The sequence below is a fragment of the Falco punctatus genome (genome assembly GCF_963210335.1).
Source record: "Falco punctatus genome assembly, chromosome: 3".
NCBI lineage: Eukaryota > Metazoa > Chordata > Aves > Falconiformes > Falconidae > Falco > Falco punctatus.
This window is the reverse complement of record NC_137582.1, coordinates 15,401,511-15,417,990: the sequence shown is the minus strand read 5'-3', so window position 1 is coordinate 15,417,990 and position 16,480 is coordinate 15,401,511. Positions and strand designations below refer to the sequence as shown.

The following is a 16,480-nucleotide window of genomic DNA, read 5'->3' as shown; positions in this document are numbered from 1 at the left end:
GCTCAAAATATTGTCCTAGCATTGGTAGACTGCCTAAGGGTAAACCTGCCTCTAGATTTCACATCAGCTGAAACTCCTGTGAAAGCTGTAGTGAGACCACAGCTCACACACAGGCGTATCAGATACCTCCTTGCATTTATGTAGCCACCTGACCACCTGAAATGGAAACATGGAATGATTGGTGCTGGTGGAGGAGTTTTTGTTGCTGGTGGAAAAAAAGGACATGTATTACTGATATTCTTAAAACTCTGCCCCCTATGATTTTGCACCCCACAGAGATCTAGCAGGTGAAGACAGAATTGTTCTCCAAAAGAAGCACGGAGTGTGTGTGTGCTTGACATTTGCTATAAAGTTGTGCTCTGGGACTGCCTGATGTCACCAGATGGGGATGGGGAAAGCAAGGATGCTGCTTTGAGTTTTGAACCATATCATAGCGATAAGCCCACAGAACAACTCTCACGAAGAAGTGATGCACCAGGTCAGGTGATGACATGCAGTGGACTTGTTAAGGTTAGGTTTACAGTTGAACTCCATGATCTTGAGGGTCTTTTCCAACTTAAATGATTCTATGATTCTAGGATACAGGCCTGCAGTTATGTCCCACAGTCAGACTCAAGGCTGGAATGGACTGAAGCGAATGCAGAAGGCATGGCACATACATTAAACCAGGTCTCATGCTGAGATCACAGGAGCTGTGCCCTGCAGTGGCTGTGTGTTTGCTTCAGGCTGGATTTGGAGATATTATTTCTGCCCTCCAGATCCTCAGCAGGTCTTTGGATCTGTCTATTTGAAACCATACCTGTACCACTATCACAGAATCACAGAATAGTTGAGTTTGGAAGGGACTTCTGGAGATCACATAGTTAAATCTCCTTCCTTATAGCAGGATCACCTTGAGCAAGTTGCTTGGTGTCTTATCCAACCAGATTTTGAATATTTTTAAGGATGAAGACTCCACAACATCTCTAGGCAACCTGTCAGTCCAACCACCTTGACAGTAAAAAAAGTATTAATATGTTTAAGCGGAACTTACTGTGTTTCAGTTTGTGCCCATCGACACTCATCCTGTCACTGGGCACTGCTGAGAAGAGTTTGGCGTTCTCTCATTCACTGTCCCCAGTAATGTATTTATACATGTTAATCATATTACCCGCAAGCACACACGCCCTGAACCTTCTCATCTCCAGGCTGAGGAATCCCATCTCTCAGCCTTTCCTCATCTGTCACATGGCCCTTCACATCTCTTTTCTGGACTCAACCCAGTATGTCCATGTCTCTCCAGTACTAGGTAACCCAGCACTGAGCACAGCCTTCCAGGTGTATTTCACTAGGGCTGAGCAGAGGGGAAGGATCACCTTCCTCAACTCACTGAAAATGTTCTGCCTAATGCAGCCCAGGAGGCCATTTGCCTTCACATGCTTGTTCATGGTCAATTTGGTATCCCCAGGGCCTATTCCCCAGAGCTGCTTTCCAGCTGCTCAGCTACCAGTCTGTACTGGTAAATGGGCTTATTCCCCTCCAGGTGCCGAACCTCGCGTTTCCCTTTTATTGAACTCCATGATGCTCCTGCCAGCCCATTTCTCCAGCCCACCGAGGTCCCTTTTGAATGGCAGCGCAACCATCTAGTGTATCAGCCACTTCTCCCAGTTTGGCATTGTCTGCACCATGTAAGAGTGTTTAACTCTATTGAGTCTGGTGGGAGTTAGTGGGACTTAAGGAGTCCCATGAGACACTCTCATAACCACTTAAGTGATTTAAGGAGTCCCTTAGCTTCTGGAGTGTTGGAAATCTCACTTGCTACTTCTGTGTGCTTTTGAGCCCCTAGATCACGTTGAAAAATGGGCTTTATGCCAGATGACTATACTGGGAATAATTGCTATGGACACCTATCCTTCCATGTTTTGTAGACCACAGGTTTCATGCAAAGTTTGTGATAATTTTTGTGTGTGTTTATGGTTTCTAATTTTAATCTTTTCCTTACTTGAAGAATGCTCTAGCATTTTCTTTTTTTGTCTGAGATTCCTGAGTTGTCATTTTATGGTAAAGACCACTAAGATCTGACTAAGCAACCTTGCAAGTTCTCTGCAAATTTGCAACTGCTGAATCCATATTGCTGTTAGCCAGAAGATGACAGTTTGATTCCCAGATTAGAGTTTAAATTTTTAATTATAGTAATTAGAAAAAATGTCTCTTAATTAATGGTGTGTGTATTCTCCATTTTTAAATTGCATCTATAAACTCTCTTTAGATATACACAAACTTTAGGAACATAGTAAATATTATTTTGACTTGCAAATGTAATTACTGAACCTGAAAGCAAGTTACAACAAAAAAAGAATAAAGCATGAAATTCCACAGCATTGCCTTTGCCGAATATTTATATCTATGTAATACAAGTATATCTACATATACGAAGTGGTTTGAACCTCTAGAAATTTAAATATGGGGTATTATCCAATTGTATTAGAAATATTGGTTGCTTTTGGATTTAAAAAAATCAAACATATCAAGTTTAATTACAGAAGTCTTCTGTTGCAGAAGAAAACCAGAAGTGATCTCAAATGAACTTCCTTGTTGTGTATCATCAAAAGAGTTCTTTAATACATGACACTTGGATAGACTATTTGCAAATCCAGTAAGGAAATTGGCATGTTCTGGTGCCATGGAAAGCAATCTGGCCAGCAAAAGCTTTGTTAGCTGCTTGAAGAGGAAAGAACAGCTACCTTACAGTCTTTGTACTAAGTTTCAAGGCCTCAGGTGATCAAAAAACTTATACCCAACTTTATGCTTATGAGTGATTTCCTTGTCTTTAAAATAATTGCCATAATGTTAAGATGCATTATTTTACACTCCTTCTCCAAAGTCACATTACCTCTAACAGTCCTGTCCTTAAAGATAAACTCTTTAAGGATAAGTTTTATTGGTTTGATTGGTTATGCAATTTGGAGTAACTGAATGCTTACAGCAGATACTCCACTGTGGAGGAATAGCAAAGAAGAGTGGCTGTCATCAGATAATGCACATAACTATCCCTTAAGAGTAAGTAGACGTAAGAACATTTGTGCAGGAAAGAAAGTGATAAGTCATTGGAAAAATAATTTCTAAGCATGAAGAGCTATTAAGATTATAAGAAGATTATTGGAGGCCCTATCATCCTATACCATCATATAGAAAATGGGAACACTTCATGTGTTCTTCTACCATTTCTTGTAGCCTCTCAGGTGGCTAGTGAAACACACCAAACAAAAGCAATTATGTTAGCACAAATGAAATACATACAATAAATTCTTCTTTTCCCATTATTGTCAACAAGCTGCTTTTATTCTCAGGACTGGGGAGAACAAGGAAAATACCATAGCATCAGTCAGGCATTTAGCTACATTCTGGAAATGTCAAAAAAAATTTTACAGCAATGTCCTTGGGCAAGATTCATATGACTTAAGTTCTGCTGAAGTTTCAAAGAACAATTTTTCCTGGCTGCTCTCAAGGACCTTCAGAACTTTCAGGAACCTACTATAAATTTCTCTGTCTGTTTTGGGATATACTACTCCCTTAATGCTTCAAGTATAGGATACTATATAGAACCATAGAATCACTTAGGTTGGAAAAGACATTTAAGATCATCATGTCGAATCATTAACCTAACACTGCCAAGCCCACCACTAAACCATGTCCCTAAGTGTCACATCTACACACTTTTAAAATACCTTCAGGGACCTACCACTTCCTTGGGCAGCCTGTCCCAATGCTTCATAACCCTTCCTATAAAGAAATTTTTCCTAATATCCAATCTAAACCTTGCCTGGTGCAACTTGAGGCAATTTCTTTTTGTCTTGTGGCTTGTTATCTGGTAGAAGAGATCGACCCCCACCTGTCCACAACCTCCTTCCAGGCAGCTGTAGGGAGCAATAAGGTCCCCCCTCAGCCTCCTTTTCTCCAGTCTGAACAGCCTCAGTTCCCTCAGTTGCTCCCCATCAGACTTGTGCTCCAGACCCTTCCCCAGCTCCGTTGCCCGTCTCTGGACACGCTCCAGCACCTCAGTGTCTTTCTCATGGTGAGGGCCCCAAAACTGAACCCAGCGTTCAAGGTGCGGCCTCACCAGTGCTGAGCACAGGGGGACGGTCACTGCCCTGGTCCTGCTGGCCACGCTATTTCTAATACAAGCCAGGATGCTGTTGGCCCTCTGGGCCACCTGGGCACACAGCTGGCTCATGCCCAGCCGGCTGTCAACCAGCACCCCCAGATCCTTTTCCACCATCCAGCTTCCCAGCCGCTCTGTCCCAGCCTGTAGCGCTGCCTGGGGCTGCTGTGACCCATGTGCAGGACTCGACATTTAGCCTGGTTGAACCTCATACAGCTGGCCTCATCCCATCAGTCCAGCCTGTCCAGATCCCTCTGCAGAGCCTCCTGCCCTCCAGCAGATCAACACTCCCCCCCCCCCCCCAGCTTGGTGTTGTCTGCAAACTTACTGAGGGTCCATTTGATCCCATTGTCCAGATCACTGACATTAAAGAGAACTGGCCCCACTTTACTTAGCACCATGATCAGGCACATCGAGTATACACCTACCACTCAGCTTCATTGCAATTCAGAAGAGGACAGGCAGGCAGGGAGGCTGCATCCCTGCAGTGCGCTAGACAGCATTGAGGAACATCTTTGGAATGCAATCATCTGTGTTGTTAAACCACCAGAGCAGTCGCAGGCACTGTTCTGGCCTTGGTCAGCTAACCCTCCCACCGCAGTTCCCATGTGTAGTTCGGCAGCCATCATAGACCTGCTTTTCTCACCTCACAGGCTGGATGCACGCACCCTGTTTGGGAGGAGTTAATATAGCTGCAGCCTTTGGGGAGAGGGTTGGGCTGAATCCTGAAATGTGTCATAACTGCTTAATCCTTTGAGCAGCAGAGAGCTCAACCTGAGACATACAGTCTTCAGTTTCACTCAGTACCCAGGAAGGAGGGAATTTCTTCTTGCTCAACAGCTTGCAACATTTGCACAAGGATCAGGACTTGATCATTGGTTTTCCCTCAGTTCTAGGTGAGGCAGTTTGGACCCATGGATCCCAGTCATAGCAGAGACCTACTAAGGCAACAAATTAATCATGGGGGAATCTTCTCCATTCCTCTCATTGAAACTGGTCCACTGCATGGGTGTGAAAGCAAGAAGCATGGGGTCACCAGGAAGCCAGCTAAGGAGATGTCTGGCTTTGTAGCCGAGCACTGCAAGCACAGCCTTGTATAAACTATATGGCATCTACTTTAAAGTCCCCTCAGCACAGATGGACTAATGTAAAGGGATCTTGGGGTCACTGCTAATAGGGCTGAAGTTAGAACAGAACAGAACAGAACAGTATACAATACAATACAATATTTCAGTTAGAAGTGATGTACAACAATCACTTAGTCCAACTGCCTGAGGAATTCAGTGCTGACCAAAAGTTAAATAATTTTTTTAATGGCATTGTCCAAATGCTTCTTAAACGCTGACAGACTTGGGGTATCAACCACCTCTCTAGGAAGCCTGTTCCACTGTTTGAACACCCTCTTGGCAAAGAAATGCTTCCTAATGTCCAGTCTGAACCTCCCCTGGTGCAGCGTTGAGGTCTATCCCAAGCATCCTATCGCTGGATCCCAGGGAGAAGAGATCAGCACCTCCCTCTCCACATCCCCTCCTCAGGATGCTGTAGAGAGCAACAAGGTCACCCCTTAGCCTCCTTTTCTCCAAACCAGACAAAATCAGAGTCCTTATCTGCTCCTCATAGGACATACCTTCCAGCCTTTAAGAGAATTATGTAGAACCAGGTCTTCTAAGAAAGAGTAAAGTTATATGCAGACATTCTCAGTACGTTCACTGTATTCATTTTTTAACAAAAAATGTGTATGGCTGACCCAAGTCAATAGTATTCCTATTCTGGTGCATCATGGAAGATAATGGGCATGTTTTGCACAAAAAGCTCAAAGCAATTGAACGTATTAGTCATGTATTACAGCAACTGAGAATGGCAAATTTTCAAATCAAATGAAGCACAGAAACATAAAGTGATGTGTGTGGGTCAGCACAGGCCGATAATAAATGTAGTGATGAAACGGGAATGATCCTCATTCCCAGTCCCTGGCGGAAATCTGTGGTGAGTATCACTCCTTCTACAAGAATATGCATATCTGGCACATTAAATTATATCCATACTGGGCATGTGTGGGATGATTTCTGTGACAGTTATAACCCTATCTAGTATGCTTATGAAGATTATTACTACTAATATATAAGCATTAGAGGTACTTTCACATATGACAGAGAATCATAGGATAAAGGAATGTGTATAACTAGATCTAGTACATTTTGAGTAACTCCTATGAGATGTAAGTGATTTATTTACCTAAGATCCTTACTCCAGAGTTATAAAACACCTGGTACACAGGATAATATCATGTAGTTCTTCTGTGCTGATTAATTTTCCTGGTTATTATTATTTCTTATTTGCATTGTGATGATACGTCTGGATTGGTGCATGATGCTTCTACTGTGTTAGAGCTAAAGCAAGAAGCACAGAGTAGATAGCTCCATCCCTGAGTAGATCCCAGGTAAAGGAAGCAGGAGAGTTTTAACGAAGGAAAAATAATATAGTGCCCAGAGATCAGATCCTTCCAAGGAAACTGATTTTCCTGATTAGGATTCTGCTACTGTTGAATGCTTCCATTCAATTGATTTCAGTAAAGGAGGATTTCTGTATTTTACTTTTAAATGACTGTGATGTTAAAACAAAGGAAAGTAAAGATACAGAAAAATCCAAAACTATAAAGTAATGATTAAATCAAAATCAAAAAAGAAATGGAGGTAAAAGATTTAAATCATTAAATTCATTCAAATAGTATTTCATTTATACCAGGGGATACTGTTCTCTAGATTAAAACTAAAAGCGTCATATAAAATTGTAACACTGACACAGAGTATTTTGAAGCACAATTATTTGTTGAGGTTGTGGAAAAAAACCACCAATTGGCTTGTGTTAGATTTTTTTTTCTTTTGCACATATTTTTTTACATTTTGCTATGCTTCAGCTGTTTCTCAGACTGCGGCAATGGTTAATTAATCAACCCAGCAGCCTTCCTTTCTCCTCTAGGGCTGACTGCATGAGACCTTGCAGCAGAAGAAACTGGCAAATGAAATAGCAACACTTCTTAAAATAGTTGCTAATAAACAAAACTCGTATGATGAAATATTACTGTGTCAGCCAATGGCTGACTGACTCTGCAGTTTGCCCTGTGTACATTTTCTGATGGTTTTTGTTCTAGAGTAGGCAGCACCACAGCGGTATCTCTGTCTGCAGACCTGTGTGTTTGGAGAGATAAGAGTGACAGAGCTCACTCCAAGAGATTCCTGGAGGAGCTGGATGGCCATGCTTGTGTTCTCTTTCAGAAAAAAATGAGGATTCAGAGCAACCCTTTTCCTAAAGAGGGTCCTGAGAAGTGATCTTCTTAGTTCACCTAAAAGTCCTCATGTCTGTGGGATTTTTTTATATTACACTCTGTGGGCTTTGAATCAGGCCCCTAAATCAAACCTTAGGAGTCTCTGAGTCAGTCAGGCCCTGATAAGATCACTTAGCAAGGTCCTTAGTTCCATGACATGCCAACTAGTTAATACCTTTTGTGGTTGATCCCTTTTGACCAGCCAGATCTCTTTTATCACTGGTTTGAATGAGTGAGCTGGTACCAAAATGCTCAAGATTCACTGCACCACTAACTCAGCGATTTACATTCATCTCCCTCCTTGTGCCAGATTGCAACTCTACAGTCCCTTCTGCGTCGGGGATGGGTACAAGCTGCACTGCACCAAGAATAAAGCAAATGAAACAGAGTTTGCCTCTGAAGGAAGGCTAGACAAAAAAAAAAACACAAAAAAACAAAAAACACAAAACAAACAAAAAACCACACCCAAAAAAACCTCAGAAGCCACAAAATAGAGTCCTTATGCACTTCATCTGCAGACACATGACTACTATAGCTTAAGGCAGGAGCCTATGTTTAATGCCACGATGCTCTTACGGATTCTTACACAACATGCAAAAAGAATTTAATGTCTCAGATTGAATATAAATTAGCCAGCGTGGTGAATGGGAGGAGAGCTAGCTAGGAGGGAACTATTAAGATAGGGACTCTATCTTAAACCTCATTTTACCCCAGGATTTAGAGATCAACTGTGAAGCTTTTCCCCTATATTTGGGCTTCTCAGCCCCAAGCCCCCTTCCTCTCTATCCCTGAGGGCACGGCCTGTATCTTTCCGTTCAAAAGCTGAACACAGACTACCGTTATCTTTTAAAATAGCTATATATCTTTGCATAGCAGCTCAATGACTGGAGGCTCACCCCTCATTCATATCTCCTGCTTCCCTAGGAAATGCCTTCCCTGTAGACTATATATTTGCTTTTCAGGAGCTGGAGGGGCAGCAGATAAGGAGGGAGAAAAATTCTCTGGGGAGGCTGCACCACTCTGAAAAAGAAATTCAAGATTCATCATGTCAGAGAAAGGGGACGACTGTACAGTCTGCTTGTTGGGACACATGCTTGAAGGAATGATTTAATAGCATTATATAAAACACTAAAATGTTCAGCAAGGACCCCACCAGAGATGAATTCCTTAATCAGCTGGTTACAGAGTCAGGATTATTGTCTTTCTTTTTTTGGCCTGTTGGATCTTAACCTTTTATCTTCCCAGAAGAACAGCTGTATTAGGAATGGGAGGAGGTTTGCTTTGGAAACTCTTTGGTGAGGTAAGAAAAGTAGATTCCAATCCTTTCTGGAGAAAAAAGGGATTTAAACCTTAGTCTGCCACAGCCCAGAAACATCTTCATCACTGCATTTGTTACAGAGAGGAAGAGCACAAGCCCCTTCTCACCTGGCTGTCACATCAGGCAGGCCCCGTGTGTGCTGTATAACTGCAGAATGCATTTCTGCTACAAGAGTTTTTGATTCTGGCTAGGCTGGATGATAACTTTAACATCAAGTTATTGAGGCACTTCATGGGATGCTCAGAAACAGAAGCGCAGCTAAACACAAGACTGCACTCAAAGCAATGTGATGTTAACAAGGTGCCTGCAGGGATGGGGTGCTAGGCAGGAGCTGTGTAAGGGCTTTCAGGTTTGGAGTTTCCATCAGCCTAAGCATCACTTTAAAAGCTTAATTCCTTTCTGTTTACTAAATTATACCTTTTACATGAAACACTCTAGTTTTTCTTGTGCTTAGTCAGATATTCTTGAATGGAGGAAAATGGAGGAAGGAGTCCTTCCACTCCCCACCTTCTCAGCCCCCCGGAAAGAGAAGAATCCATTAAACCATTCTAGTTTTGCCCTTTTCTCTTTCCTCTTCAGGTCACATCGTTGACAGGGTTGAGAAGTGCAGTAAGAGGATGGACTGGAGATGTTTATCCCCTTCAGTTTTCTGTACAGGCTAATAAGGATCATTCCAGCATGATCTGCTGTTAACTGTCAGCTGTAAGTATGCTGCTCCAGTGTGTGATTATTTTGCATTAGATGCTGCTGTTTTGGAGCATATGCCTCTTTCTAGGCCATGGTGAAAAACAAGTGAGCAATAAATAAAACCTTAAAAACAACCCAGAAGTGTCCTGACGGCAGAAAAAACGTCACAACAAATAGCAAGTAACTTTCACTGAGAACAAGCACGCTAACTGTTGTAGGCTGAAACTCACAGATAAAAGCAGGTTTCATTCATGTTTCTGCCTGAGTTCCTCCATTTTGGAGGAGCTCTCTGAAGGCAATTAATCATCAAATTGTAAATATAACTAATGCATTTGCCCTACTTAGCACAACAATGATGCAGCTGCTTCAGAGAAAAGTGTATCCAATTCTAATCTAATTATGCTGTGACCCACTGATACTGGTCAGGTGATACTACAGGGTATAAAAGGAAAGCAGATCATAATCCAGTCTAAAATCACACAATCAGGTTATAAGTCACCCACAACGGACTCTGGCAAAAAACAAATAGTAAACAATGCTATGAAAGCAACTGTAGGGGTACAGGTGGAGTGTTCTGATTCTGATTCTCAAATGGTAGCCAGCTTTGAAATATCCTTATACCCTACAGATTTAACATATACTCCATAAACATTTGGCAGAAATTTTGAAGTGATGAGTGTGTTTTGTACATACTCACATACTGATAGCTATGATCAGATTTTGGAGAACTTGCAGCTGAAGTACACACATAAAAGCTGTCAGTCGCCATTATATAATTATACAGATTTATCTCTACAGGACTCCTTGTGACTTCATGAATTCTGCCTTTTTTTTAATAACCCTGAGAGAGGGTTTGGGGAGAAAAACAAGCAAGCAACAATCGCTATATTAATTCACAGAACTGCCTAGACTTGGAAAGACAGATGTTCATAGAGGGAAAAGAATCAATTTTCCCAGTCTCAGTATTACCCGCTTCAAGGCTATTTCTAAATGAATTTTTAAAGTCTTATTTAATATGTGTAATTTAGGACTTGATCCTTTAAGCTATCCCTTATGCAGGTAACTTACTCACAAGAGTAAGCTTACTGACTCTGGTGGAATTTACTCACGTGACTGAAGAGTGCACAGACAGAGGATTAAAATCCAGAGTATGTTTGCAGCTTACATAATTCCAAGCCTGTCAAAATTCATATCTATATTATCATCTGCCTATGTTACATAACACTGAGAAGCTCCGAGTTGTTTGTTCTTCCCCATTTGCCTGAAACACATATACAGTCTTAGAAATTTTGGATTATATATTGTGTTATCACCAAGGAAAAAATAAGAATGAATGCAATACAAATAATATTTCATTTTGCAGAATGTCAGAGGCAAATACCACCTCCAGCACAGTATCTGACCGGGCACACAAATTCATGCACTTTACTTGTTTACCAGTAAGATCTTCCATTTCTCATTTATTTCCTGGCACAATCTTTAGTTGAGTCAGTATCAGTGTTGTTTTTACCTAAATCATGGTATCAGGCCCTTTTTCCACGGCTCTCCTGGTTAGCAGCAGCACATTGCTCAGCATTTCAGGCTGGCATCAGTTGGGTTTAAGGGTGGTCATATCTCCTCAGAAGCACTGGGCACTTGGCAGGATTGAAACTAGTGAGTCTACATTTGGTTTGCTGTCTTTGTTTGTTTTTAAGTCTAATTTCAAGGGAGTCTTTCTCCTTCACCTTTACCTAGGATCCTGGTTCAAATTAATTATGAGATGCAAGGGAAGTAAAATCAAATGACCTCTTAAGTGTTACTGCAAGCAAAAATGGTAAACAGTGGGCATTATTTGTATTCATGGTAATGCATATTTTGTTAACTTCAACAAATAGCTGAACCAGGCAGTAGTACCGCATGCTTGAGTTCAGTATTACTAACAATTTGAACTGCTTGTGAACAAATTTATCAATGAAAACTAAGATTAATTAAGAGATCAAGGGAAAACAGATCACAGCACTTGATTTTCCTCTTGTATCAACTGTTGCAACTTTATGAATATAGATAGACTTATAACCAATTTATACCTGTGTGGTATATAGGATCAGAACCGTCATGCCCATGGATACTATTGAGTACAATAATAAACTGACTCCAGGGCAGACAATTCCTTCTGTTCAGAACTGAATTCAGTATTTTCTCTGCATGAAATCTAGGTCTCATAAAAACCTTTGGAAACCCTATTATCTGTACTACGATCAACGTTTTACCCTCTGCTTTTTATTTCATTATCTGCTTTAATTCCTGGGTTTGGTCCAGTGTAAGCAGCTGTCTGCATCCTGAGGTACAGCAAGATGGTCACAGGTATTGCTACGTAATCAAATAGTTCATTTGGTCTTGAAAGGCTTCTCTGAAGGGAAGATGGGGTATTTTACCTGGAAAATAACCCCTGCAATAAAAGAGAGTGCTTTGCCTGCAAGATCAAGAAACCTGTGTTGTCGAAAAGATTCCCTGTGTAACCCTGATGACACAGTCACTTCAGTTCTCTGCGGTTCACCTGTAAAGTAGTAGTTATACACCCATCATCAGCCGTAAAAGCCCTCATTCACTGACACTTGAAAGCGCTCTGCAGTTCTCTGGAAAAAGTAAAAAAAAAAAAAACGGTGCAAAGCTACCAAGTGCAGCGCAGGCTCGCCGATCGCTCTCCTGAGCCCCGGGCAGAGCGGTGAGGACGCAGCGCCCGAGGGCGGAGGCGCAGTAGGTGCGCACCGCCGTGCGCGGGGGCGCAGCCGCGCCCGTGCGCGGGGGGCGGCGGGCGGGCGCGCTCCCGCCGGGGCCGCTGGAGGGAGCCCCCGGGCCGCGCAGCGCCGCGGCCGTTTCAGCACCGCGCCGGCGGACAGCGCCGCGGCGGGGGCGGGGGACAGCTGGCCGCGGGGGGGGCGGGGGGTAGCGCTGCCCCGCTGGGGGGTCCCCGCCCCCCACTCCGAACCCCACCTTGCGTGGAGGGAGGGAGCAGACCCCGGGGTGGGGGAGGACCCCGCCACCCCCACAGCGGGCTGGGGGCCGCGGGCCGAAGCGACGCGTAATTAAGCGGCGTAAAGTGGGTTCGGTGTAAATCGGGAGCCAGTGTAAATCAGCCCCGACGTGTGGCAAGCTGCGCGGATCCTGTTAAGGAGATTTATATACGTAGTTCATGAAGGCAATCATCTGGCTGGTAATCTCTCATTGTGCACTGCTCAAAGGCAGTTCATTCGCACAACTGGCAAGGTACCAGGCAACAAAATGAAGATATTAATATCTCTCCTGGGAAATGTCTTTGTTAGGAATGTCTGTGGGAAGCGCGTGCGTGCATGTGGACCAGCTAAACAGCCGTGATACCTGCGCATAATGAGATAGCAGCACATTACTCATAGCTCCGGGATAGGATATGGAAGTAAATTAAGAAATCAGCATAACTCAGAGCTCACAGCTTTTGACCCAGCACTAGCAGCTACAGCAGTGCATGGGAGTGGGACACAGCGTGTGGCTGCGGTTCATTCATCAGCACATTACCGAGAGCTGGGAACAACTCTGCCCAGCGTAATTGTCTCGCATCCATAGGGATCAGCCAGGCACAACACACTGGGGCAGCTTTTCCTGAAACAGGGTGAGCTCGGCCACTGGAAAGTGAAGGTTAGGTAGCCCACAGCTAACAAGTGCATGGAGGAAGGGGATGGGCAGGGGTTTCAGGAGGGCCAGGGTCTGAAGGAGGCAGATGTGTCCCAAGAACCATCGTCATCAAAACTTCCAGGCACAAGATCAGCCACTTCCCAGCTGTGCATCCCAGCAATCACGTAAACAACATGCCACCGACACCACATTCCTTTGCACTCTCCCTTTTTTGGGGATTATCTGACAGTACCTCCACCCCCTTCTCCCTGAGTCCCCAGAGCCAGCTAAATGGAAATTATAATCTGCTGGGAAATATTGGTAGCACAGAGCTGTGATGATCTGGGAAGGGAGGGAGAAAGGGAGACGCAAGACTCTACAGGATTAAGTTGCCCTAGTTAGCCTGTGTTTTCTTGCCTTGCAGGAATGTTGGGAGTTTGGTGCATTCTCACTTTCATGTGGGAGAATCCAGGTGAGTGTGAAGTCAGGTTAGTCCTGGTTTTAACTCCTCAGACCCATATCTTGCCCAGTACCTCTCAGCAGTTTGACCTGCACCACCACTCCCCCCTGTAACCAATACTCTGTCCTAGACATCACTTGTAAGGATGCAGCACAACAATGTTTGCCCCATGACCACCAGACAACAAGGCTTGTTGGTGCCCTCCAAAGACAGCCTAGGACCTCACACCAAACCTCCAAGGGGAACTTACCCCCTATTTCTCTGGGGCATTTCTTTGGTCTCCTTGCAAAAGAGCAGCATGCTTTGCTCCTGTTTTCCAGTAGCTCAGCTCAAGCTGTGCTGCGCATATAAAAGTACCAGTCCTCCCAGCAGGTCCAGAGTTAAAAGGCATGAGCAAGTGAAATGAGAGATGAACTGTGAGAGAGTTTGGCCAAGGCAGTCATCTCATGCCATGGACCGCTGCTGGAAGTAAGGGAGGAGAATGAAGAATGACCCATCCTCCCCGCTTGCCCCAGAAGTTCCTCTCCCCAAAGCTGTTTCAAGGGACAGCAGTGGAGTGAATGTACAAGGAGAAGAGACCAAGAGGTTAGGAAGTGTCCCCATCTCCAGCTTGAGGTGAAACCTTGGGATAGGCAGCAGGAGACTGAGGAGGACGAGAGAAGGTTGCCTGTTGCCTGTGGTCTCCCCTCCATGTAACAAACCTCTGCACACCTGACTAAAAGGGAGAGGATCTCTTGGGACACCGCACACCTCCTCTCACTCAGAGTGATGGAGAAAGAGGATGTTTCCCACCCTTTCCTTGCCACAGTACCTGGTTGAGGGAAGTCACAGCCAACCTGGGGATGACCAGCTGCATGACGAGCTGCAGGACAGAGGTGACCAGCCCAGCCAGGATGGCCCAGGTGAGTGGCAGCGGGAGCATGCTGTAGGTTGCAAAAAGCGTGAAGAGCACATAGCCAATGCCGTCCCCAAGGAGGCCACAGCCCAGGCCGGCTGCCAGGATCTGCGTGGCCATGGCCACCCAAGTGACCACACCGCTGTACTGCAGGTAGGTGTACGAGGTCGTGTCCTTCCTGACCACCACTAAGGCACAGATCACCACCTCAATGCCGGTGAAGAAGCCCAAAAGGATGCCCTTAATGGGGTCCATGGGAGCAGAGGCCAGGGTCAAGTGGAGGAACAGCAGAGTCAGCTTGGTCAGCACGTCCAGGATGTTCATGACCACCTCAGATTTGCGCCGCTGGCCCAAGAAATAGCGCTGGTAAAGGCGCTCCAAGTCCCGAGACTTGAAGGAGTTGCGGAGAGTGGGGAAGATCACCCCGCGATAGGTGTAGCCCCAGTTTAGGAAGAAGTCGGAGTTGCTGGGCGCACAGTCCAGGGGCAGAAAGCCCAGGTCCCCGCTGCTGCTCGTGCGCTCCGGGAAGACTTTGGTGCCTCCGTTGTTGTGGCGCTCGCCGCCCAAACTCCGGCCGGCCGACTGTCGCCGGAGGTGGTGGTGGTGGTGGTGGTGGTGCGGCGGGTGGTGGTGGTTGGGGCAGCAGGTCTCCTCGGAGCTGAAGCCTTTGCCCCCACCGCTACTGCTGCCGCCGCTGCTGCTGCTGTGCTCCTGGATGAAGCGCTGCTCGGTGATGTGGCGCACGGCCGTCTGCCACAGCAGGCGCTGGGGTCTGCCGCTGCCGGGGGGGGTCCTGTTGATGGTGTAAAGTTCATCGCTGTCGCTCAGGCACCGCACCTCCGAGAGCTCCATGGCGGTGACTGGCGGGGGGCAGAGCACGGGCGGAGGGGGGGCGCGGGGGACACAAACGACCGGCTTTGGGGAGGGGAGCAGGGAGAGGGATGGAGCCGCGGGAGAGGAGGGAGGGGATGGAGAAGGGCGGGTGGCGGCGGCGGGGTGGCGGGGGGGGGGGGGGATCACATTTATAGGCAGGTCCCTGGGTCGGGCGGTTTGGCTGGCGGCGGGGCTGCTTCGCCGCTGGGGTCGGAGGGGCGGCTGCGCCGGCTCAGCGCAGGCGGCCCTCGCCCCGCGCCCGCGCCCGCTCCCGCGGCGCCCCGCGGAGCCGCATCCCGCGGAGCCCGGCTGCGGCGCAGCCCCGGCGCCCCGGCGGGCTGGGTGCGCGCCCTCCTCGGGGCGGGGAGCAGGGGGGGAGCAGAACCGCAGGTCCGGAGAGGAGGAGGGAGGAGCGGAGCATCTACGGGCGCAGCCCCGCTGCCCGGCGGGCGATCGTCGGCCCCATCCGGAGGCTGGAGGCGCGGAGGGCTGGGGGGAGCCGCCTTGCAGAGAGGCCGTTCACGGCGAGCAGCTCCTCTCTCCGGGGATCCCGGGGCTCCGCTCCGAGGTCTGGTCCCCGGGAGCTGCTGCAGTCCCCGGGGCTGCGGTCAGCGGGGGCCCTGCGAGCTCGGGCGGGAGGGGAGAGGCGGCCGGGTCGCGGGCATCCTCGGTCACGGCGCCGGAACCGCCGGCCGGGGGCTGCCCGCCCGCATCCCCCCGGCGGCGGGGCATGCCCTGGCTCACGGGGCGCTTCTGCCCGGCGGGGGCTCGGGGCTGCCATCCATCGCAGACGCTCGGCTTGCTTGGTAACGAGAAAAAAAAAAAAAAAAAAAAAGGAGGGAAAAAAAGAAAGGAAGGACGGGGGGAAATTCCCACCAAAAACCAAGCCTTAAAACAAAAAAGCGAAAGAGAGGGGAACGAAAATCCCGCCCTAAACTCAGAGCTCTGGGAAGCCGGCTGGGAGCATCCTAAGTTCTCCGCGGGTCAGGGCAGGGAGGGCTCCGGCTCCGGGGCTCCCCCGGCAGCGGGGAGGAGGAGAAGGAGGAAGGGGCGAGGGACAGGCGCGCAGGGAGCGCGGCGGCTGCAGGGCTGCGGGGAGCCAGCGGCGGGGGCTGCCCCGGGAGCCGCGGGGACCGGCACGGCGGAGCCGCCAG

General features: G+C 47.0%; 1 protein-coding gene across 5 annotated transcripts in view; it reads right to left on the bottom strand.

The window, feature by feature from the left end:
* The window catches only part of ADCY8 (adenylate cyclase 8), a 134,593-nt gene extending 118,754 nt beyond the window's left edge, over positions 1-15,839 (bottom strand). For 4 of the 5 annotated variants that reach the window (XM_080379581.1, XM_080379583.1, XM_080379582.1 and 1 more), the window contains exon 1: positions 14,370-15,406. In XM_080379581.1, coding sequence (XP_080235707.1) covers positions 14,370-15,305 — 936 coding nt within the window. In that variant the 5' untranslated portion in view covers positions 15,306-15,406. Of the gene's footprint in view, positions 1-14,369 lie in introns of all 5 variants that reach the window. The other variant, XM_080379580.1, reaches the window with a different exon arrangement.
* Positions 15,840-16,480: the final 641 nt, after the last annotated feature.